General features: G+C 31.5%; 1 protein-coding gene across 1 annotated transcript; it reads left to right on the top strand.

The window, feature by feature from the left end:
• The first annotated feature begins 509 nt into the window (after positions 1-509).
• On the top strand, positions 510-1,613 carry LOC141703613 (uncharacterized). Its single transcript, XM_074507079.1, has 3 exons — positions 510-771; positions 931-1,267; positions 1,475-1,613. Exons 1-3 carry the CDS (start codon positions 510-512, stop codon positions 1,611-1,613), a joined length of 738 nt encoding a protein of 245 aa, XP_074363180.1.
• Positions 1,614-8,787: the final 7,174 nt, after the last annotated feature.

The raw sequence follows: 8,787 nt of genomic DNA, 5'->3' as shown, positions 1-8,787 counted from the left end.
TCTTGGCCATGTGAATTTTCAGGCAATCAAACTAATGTCTAAAAATAACATGGCATATGGGATACATAAATTGTTGAATCCAAAGGAGATGTGTACGGGCTGTTTGATGTCGAAGCAGGCAAGGGGATTGTTTCTGAGCAAGGAAAACTTTTCATGAAAAGAAACCATTGGAATTGATCCATGGAGATCTTTGTAGACCAATTACTCCAGCCACTTTGGGAGGTAACAAATATTTTCTACTTCTTATTGATGATTTTAGTAGAATGATGTAGACCTATATGCTAAGAAGCAAAGACAAAGTCTTAAAAGCATTCAAAAAATTTAGAGTGATGATTGAGAAAGAAAAGGAAAACAAGATCACGGTGCTAAGAACCGATAGAGGAGGGGAGTTTTGCTCTAACCAATTCAAATAATTTTGTGAGGACATGGGCATTATATAATATTTTAATGCACCCTACACACCCCAACAAAATGGGGTTGTAGAGCGCAGAAATTGTACCGTTATAGCTATGGCACGCAGTTTTTTGAAGGAGATGAGACTGCCTTTAACGTTGTGGGGGGAAGCTGTAACGCACACGATATATGTGCTGCACAGATTACCTACAAGAGCTCTGACAGGGAAAACTCCTCGCGAAGCATGGACAGGAGCGAAGCCTGATGTGTCATACATTCGAGTTTTTGGGAGTGTCGCTCATATGAAAGTACAAAGTGGGCATACAACGAAATTAGAGGACCGAAGTAAAATGGTTATTTACCTTGGTAGAGAACCCGGTACTAAGGCTTCACGGTTGTATGATCCAATTAGTGGAAAAATACTAGTGAGTCGTGATGTTGTGTTCGAAGAAAATAGAGTTTGGCAGTAGGAAAATAAAGGAAAAGAAGGTGAACAACTGGGTGGAACCTTTTCGGTGGCTGTTGAAAATGTAACAGGGGTTACCGAAGAATACAGTGAAGGCTCAAACTTCTCTGGTAATGGAAGAGTAGGGAATGGTGTCAGCATCTCTAGTAATGAAACGGAGGGGAACGGTGAAAGTGGTGCAACAATGAGTAACAGTCCATCAAGTATCAGTCTATTAAGCTCAAATACTGATGAAATCAGTACATCATCAGGTGACAGTAATCAACCCAATAAATTTCATTTACTTGATGAGATTTATAATGAAACACAGGAAATTGAACTCGAAGATGATCTATTGTTGCTGGGAATTGAAGAACCTACAGATTACAAACAAGCAGCGAAAGATAAAGAATGGGAGTTGGAAATGAAGTACAAGATTTATGCTATTGAAAAAATAAGACGTGGGAGCTAGTGGAATTTCCACCAGGACAAAAGCCAATTGGTTTGAAGTGGGTGTATAAAATTAAGCGGAACACAAAGGGTGAAATCGTGAAGTACAAAGCGAGGGTGGTCGCAAAAGGGTTATGCTTATCGGCAGGGAGTAGATTTTGACGATGTTTTCGCACCATTAACTAGGCTGGAAACAGTAAGGCTTCTACTGGCTTTAGCATCAAAGAATGGTTGGGTAGTAGATCATTTAGATGTCAAGTCTGCTTTCCTCAATGGCGAATTGGAGGAGACGGTGTATGTGACATCAAGCAGAAGGGTTCATTAAAGAAGGAAAATAGCAGATGGTGTATAGACTGGTGAAAGCTCTGTACCGCTTAAGACAAGCACCGAGAGCATGGTACTCAAAACTCAGCAAGGTTCTCGAGAGAATGGGTTTTTTTAAATGCCCATATGAGCACGCTGTTTATACAAAACATGAAGGATCGGAGGTGCTACTTATTGGTGTATATGTAGATGATATCATGGTCACGGGAACTAGCATCGAAAATGTAAACAAGTTTAAACATCAGATGGGTGAGATATTTGATATGAGTGATCTTGGAAGGCTGTCTCATTACTTGGGCATCGAAGTAATTCAAGATGAGGTATTCAAGAAGCTAAAGCAAACATCATATGCTCAGATATTGCTCGAGAAATTTGGACTGAAGGACTGCAATTCTGCTAAATTTCCCATGGAACCAAAGGTGCAGATTGATAAAGATGAGAAGGGAAAGCCAATTAATTCTACTGGAATTCAAAATCAGGGTAGGAGGCTTAAGGTATCTGGTTCATACTCGCCCCGATATAGATTTTTCAGTAGGTGTTGTAAGTTGCTTTATGGAGAGGCCGACTATTCTTTATCTCAATGCAGCTAAATGCATCCTAAGATATATCACAGGTACACTGGAGTATGGTCTGATTTATGCAAAGGGGACAGGTAACTACTTATTTTATGGATACTTAGACAGTGACATGGGTAACAATGTGGTGGATCGAAGGAGTACAGGTGGGATGTCTTTCTATTTAAATGAAAGTCTGATTATATGGGTATCCCAGAAGCAAAGATGTGTTGCTTTGTCCTCCTGTGAAGCCGAATTCATGGCTGCTACTGCAGCAGCATGCCAAGGAGTGTGGTTACGAAATCTATTAACACAAATAACTGACATGAAGCCTGGAGCCGTGGTGATCTACATTGACAACCGATTAGCAATAGAACTAGCTAAAAATCCTGTGTTTCACGGATGTAGTAAACACATTGATATACAATATCATTTTATTCGGGAATGCGTAGAGCGTGGTGAAATTATTGTGAAGCATATTCGAAGTGAGGAGCAATGAGCAGATGTGCTAACTAAGCCTATGACAACGATTAAGTTCAAAAGGATTCTTGAATTACTTGGAATCAGAAACTTGTAGAAAGGAGTTTAGATTACGGGGAGATTTGTTGGAAATAATCTAAACTCTATATGGTTTATTTGTTTATTTGCATTGGTGTCTGGAAAACGTATTTTTCTGTGTTTTGAATAAGTCTTAGTTTATTTAGCTATTTTGTAGGAGCAGTTGAGTAAGTGTAGGTGGTGGAATACTGATAGGAGTTGTTCCTGTTTTATAGAAGTAGTAGTTCTTTTTTCATTATATGTATGCATCGAGTCTGTAGTAATAACTTAACTTTTATTATTATCAAAGTTCAACAACAAGTTTATCTATGCAAATACTCATGTGTATTGTTCAGATATCTGGGAATAGTGTGTGCATAGTGTGTGTGTTTATACTGTTAAACTACATCTTCTTCCTATTTTTTCTAAATTATAGTTTACCTTATCCTAGTGCCTTACTATTACTTGTTCCACTATTTTGATAATTATTTTCTTCAATCTTTTTGATGTATTATTCAATCACCACGCTAATTATAGTGATCGCATAGATTAAATGGATTTTGGGGTATTAATTTCTTCTACTATTAGATGATTGCTCTAAAAGTTGAAACTTTTGGAGAAACACATTATTGTTTCTGTGATGAACTTCTATTAGGAGTGTCCTGTTGAAACTTGGAAATCATTTTCATCAGTAATGGTTTATCCCTGTTTCTCCGGTGAATTTCTGGTTGAGCTCACATTATTGTAATCTCACCCGGTGCTTTCCAGTACAGTATTAAAAATTGCTCAATATCATTTATGCTAGTTTTACATTTGTACGATTCTATTAGAAGTGATTTAACAATCCTTTTAAATAAGGGCACTTGTTCACGTAAAGAAAGTGGTAGAAGTTTAAATGTTATACAACTTATGAAGAGGAAAATAAATATATTTTGTATAACTACTTTTTAATAAATTCATTTAATTAAAGATTTTATCAAAGCATTTAGATTAATAAATATATAATTAAAATGAATTATAAATAATTTAATCAAATTAGAATTTGAAATTAATAAAGCAAACAATTTCTAGAATTTAAAAACAATTCAGTTTAATTATTAAAAAATTAAACTATTAAATAAAATATTAGATTTAAAAATAAATTTCTTGAATTTTTAATAAATCAGAAATCAAAAACAATTTTTAGGAAAAAGTCTTTGGTTCTTGTGGATCAAAACGAGGTCGACTCTAGGTTAGAAAATCGGAACAACTCTGGGTCACGAAGAACATAAGACACTCTGGTAAAACTACAGATTTTGGCGAGGCTCCCATTGTGATGAAAATAACTCTGTTTGAATGATTTTTCAGTTGGGTTTCGTTCAAAATTAAAACAACTAATATTAATTTATAACATCACTAAACAATCAACCGATCGTAATTTCCGATCAAAAATTCGAACATCACGTTTGATTTTCGGCTAAACTCAACGCGACGAAAAAACTGAACCAACCTTGACGAATCATAGCTCAAATCTAAGCTTATAAATTACTCAATCCTACATAGCAATCAATATGAACGTACTATAAAAAATGACAACAAAAAATCAAATAAAAAATCATGATATAGCCCTCGACTATGATCAACATAACCCGTAATTAAACAATGAAATTAAACACATAATTGAACTGGAAATTACTAAATCAATCTAAATATAACATAAAAACAAATGAACAATTGATAAAAATGAATCCATCAAATTTGATGGGCTAAACAGGAAAGTATGATTAGGATTCGATTTGTGTACTCAAATACTGAAATTGGAGTTCTACATCACCTTCAAATTTGATTTTGATTCTCACTTAAGCTCAAGAACAATAGAAACTGATTTTAGGGGATTTCCTTATTTTTTAAACAATTTTTTTTCCTATTTTCCAAAAATATATATGAATCTTAATTAATTAAAAAATATTTATATTTACATAATAATAGTCCTAAAAATATTTGGGGTCTAACTATACCACTTAATAAAAATATTTAGCCCAAAATTAACTAAGGGGAATAATTAATTCTCAAATAATTATAGAAATTATGTCAAAGTTCCTAAAAAATTATGAATTTTCAAAATATGCAATAATATAAATTTGGAATTCCCATGATTTTATAAACATAAAACTACAAATTTTGTGGGATTTGACGTGTCGGTTCGGTTCCGGTCTGATAACTTTTAAGAACTCAAAATATTTTATGAATTTAAAATAAACTCTGATTTTTTTATAAAATATGCTAATACACGCAAAATGATGCAGATCCATGTTAACATAATTAATTTCTGATAGAAATTAAGCGCATTTTGACACGTAACAAATAACCGAAAAATAACAATATTTGAAAATGTTAACATGTATCTAAATAATTCAAATAGTGACTAATCTGGGCACACATTATGCATACCATTTTTTAAATTATGAAAAACGGTTATTTTAGAATTTATATAATTCAATGACTCTTTGAGAAAAAAGAGAATTACACCAAATTTTTTTAGTAAGGTAAAAAGATAAAGATATATTCTCTGCTTTACATTTAAGTTTGTCTTGTAGAATAATTATCAACCAAATCTTTATATAAACAAAATAATTTTAAAATATTAACATGTATTTATTCTTCATAAATTTTATAATTTTTTCATGAAAAAGAAAACCATAAATGCATATTATCATTCCAATCAATTTCAGAATATTTCTTGCAATGCACTTCAATACATCAGAAATTTACCAAAAGGAACATGGATTCCATAGCCGTTTGGAAGAAAACCCTACAGAAAAGCCCTAAAATTTTTGGTAGCATGTGGTAAATGTTTCACCACGGTTTAATTTTGAAAATCTGTATTTTTCAAGCATATAAATCAAGTTGTTCAAGTCTATTATCTTAAGAATTTTTTATATGAAATAAATTGGATTATCAGTCTCATGAAAGTACATAGTTACTCGTAATAAATCAACCCATATATATAAAATGATATATGATAAGTAATATTTATAACCAGAATAACATATAGAAAATTTTGATTAATATTATAAATTAGTATAATAGTGCACAATACTAGGACTCTTTTTCCTACCATGAATTCTAATTTAAAGATACACACTAACTGTTAACAAACATAAGGAAGATGTCCACAACATATTCTACACATAATCAAAGTTTTTACTTAATAAATATATTTTAAAAATCATAATCTAGACCTGTGACGAGCAACTAGAGTCTATGTATAGTCTAGAACTTTATCAGAGTCTATATATGAGAGTAAACTCATCTGAGTAGAAAAAAATATTTAATGTAAACTAAAAAAGATCAGATAAAGTAGAAGGAAAGACATCTAGGGAGCTATGAATAGAAGTTGGAAATAGTCGGGTATTTCAAGTAATTTATAGAACTTATTGTTTAATAGAAAAAAGTTATAATAAATATTGTTAGTTAACACTCTTTGTTTTTCATTATATTATTTTCCAAACTTATTCTAAATTCTGATTTATTTAGTTTACATAGAGTAGCTATCGATGTTTGTTCCATCTTTCATAGAGTTTGTAATCCTAATTTATATTTGTGTTAATTACAATTCGAAGAATTAAGAAGAAAAAACAAACATGAACATTAATTCTTATATTCATCCTTTCTTGTACAAGTAATTTTACTAATTCTGCACAAATATCACAATAATATAATAGTCATGATAAAAATATTTATTTTACCTATTACTCGGCCACCTACCCTAACTCACCCACAAAAGTGATAATCTATAAAGATATTTTATTCAAAATAATAAATAATAAAGATGCTCTCGATATTAAATTTTGAAAATAAGATGGTTGTGTCCGAACTTGGAATGATGGAATAAATTGTGGACTTAGGAGCTCCGATGAAAACTAATAAAATTTTAAGATAGTTGTCGGTTATTTGAGTGTGTGCGTGTATAGATATATCCGATACAATTGTCGATTATTTGTGTGTGCATATTCATATGAACACACCCACATACATATATATATATATATTAAATTTTATTTTTTACTATTATTTGTGTATTTGTGCATCTTGATCCTGACTACTTAATTTTTTTACATGTTTGTATTTGGTGTTTAGATTGGTTGTAATGATTTACTAAGTGTACTTGATCACCTTGTTTTAACCTTGACCAATTCATTTTCGTTCAAAAGGCATGCGACAAAACAATAAAAATACTATATTTGTCATTAAAGCTCTTGCAAATCAGAAATATCCAATTGTCAAATTTGTTGAGGACACACAACGAGATTTGTACATTACACTATCTAACCTCCCGATATTTCCCAATAAATTTGTAGATGAATTTTCTTTGTATAAATTGAATTTTTCAAAAAATTTTGAGTGTAAGTTGGCTCAAATTGGTAGATGAATTTTATTTGTATAAATTGAATTTTTCAAAAAAGTTTGAGTGTAAGTTGGTTCAAATTGGATGAAGTGATATAGTGAAGATCAATGAACCTACATGTTACAGCCTTACAATGAGTTTTTAAGTTTATTAACGGTTAATAATGAAACCATTTTTTCATTACAGATCAGAAACGTCCAACATGATGTATAAAATATCTGCTTTAGCAAACATATTCAACTTTTGACCGGAAATTACGCGACTGTCTATATGGAAGGATTCTAGAGTTGTGATACTTTGAGGAAGTCAACAAGTACTATACAAATCAATATTTCAGTTGTTGGTTATTTGTGTGTATATTGTAGATTTTCATCTAGTAAACGGTACAAATTCCTAAATATTCGAATTTTATTAGAATTATATGTGTTCATACGTCTTGACCTTGACGGCCTATTTTTTGCGGTTTTTATATGACACAAGATAAAATATGAGTTGGTAAATTTTCATTGGCTTCTACTTATTAATTACAATGAACCCCGTGCATATACAAAAAAAAACTCCGTAATAATTTGGGCATACATTACACAGACCCTATTTATGCCCTTGTTCGAATTATATGTTCAATTTTTTAGTAATGATGCAGTAATTGTTGAATTTATGAGAATTTGATTATTCGATATGGATTGGGGTGTAATACAGAGATGAGAAATACTGAAAAGGTGGACATATTTGCTTAAGACTACTCTATCATAGACACATGAAAAAAGGTACACATCTACCTATGCCTATCCTATCGTAAACACAAGAAATAAAAAAGGATGATAAGACCAATAAAACCATACATAAGAATTTTACTTGACAATCTAATACCATCACATCAGAGAAACATAAAACGTGTGAGAGAGTCTCTATCAAACAAAGTGAAACCAACATAAAAACCCCAACCAAAATAATTTTTTTAATGTTTAGGAACAAGGAACAAATTGAAAATCACAATCGTGATTTAAACTATATGACATGGATTGGGTTAATATATGATGATTTATGTAATTTTTAATTAGGTCATATAACAAGACATTGGTGCATTGATTTTATGATAATAGTTAAAATATAGAACAAAAGATCTATAGTTTGAGATGCTATATTATGGTAATTTTTTAGCTAACTAACTCTGGACAAGTTAACGACCAAAACACAACTGATGCACACAACAAATATACAATCGTAGCTTGTGTATGAAGATCATTACTAACATCACAATTGTAAGAATTAGGACGTGGAGAGGAATTTAGGAGAACAAGAAATTAACAACTAGTAAGTGTATCAGATATTTTAATAAGTAAGACAAATTGATAACAATTGAAGTCATGATGGAAGATGAGATTGTTGCAGATACCAAACCGAATTTACTTTAATTTTTCTTGGATTTCTCTGGGGTTGTGTTCAATATGTTTGGTCGGTTTCCTTTTCAGTCTGGGTTTCATTGGGACCTGACTACTGGTTTGTCTTATGTAATCTGTTCCTTATTATTGAATTAAAAATTTTAGACACAAGAATTGCGTTGGCTGGTTTTTCGTGTAAAGAGGATGATAATTTTGGGTATAAGTTGTCTTCGTAAAAGATATCATTAAAAAGTGGCAATAATTATAGTAAGTAGCTCGTCATACAATTGATGAATTGAAATATATTTTACCGTT

The sequence above is a fragment of the Apium graveolens genome, unplaced genomic scaffold (assembly GCF_009905375.1).
Source record: "Apium graveolens cultivar Ventura unplaced genomic scaffold, ASM990537v1 ctg6837, whole genome shotgun sequence".
NCBI classification, from domain to species: Eukaryota; Viridiplantae; Streptophyta; class Magnoliopsida; order Apiales; family Apiaceae; genus Apium; species Apium graveolens.
The sequence above is the reverse complement of the archived record's forward strand: the minus strand, read 5'-3'. Positions and strand labels throughout refer to the sequence as shown.

Bases quoted from the DNA above. Each gene is read 5' to 3' on its own strand.
- LOC141703613 (XM_074507079.1), top strand. From the start codon at position 510: ATGGCACGCAGTTTTTTGAAGGAGATGAGACTGCCTTTAACGTTGTGG. The intron at 772-930 runs GTACTAAGGCTT...AAAATGTAACAG, and splicing joins TTACCTTGGTAGAGAACCCG to GGGTTACCGAAGAATACAGT. The intron at 1,268-1,474 runs GTACAAGATTTA...ACCATTAACTAG, and splicing joins GAATGGGAGTTGGAAATGAA to GCTGGAAACAGTAAGGCTTC.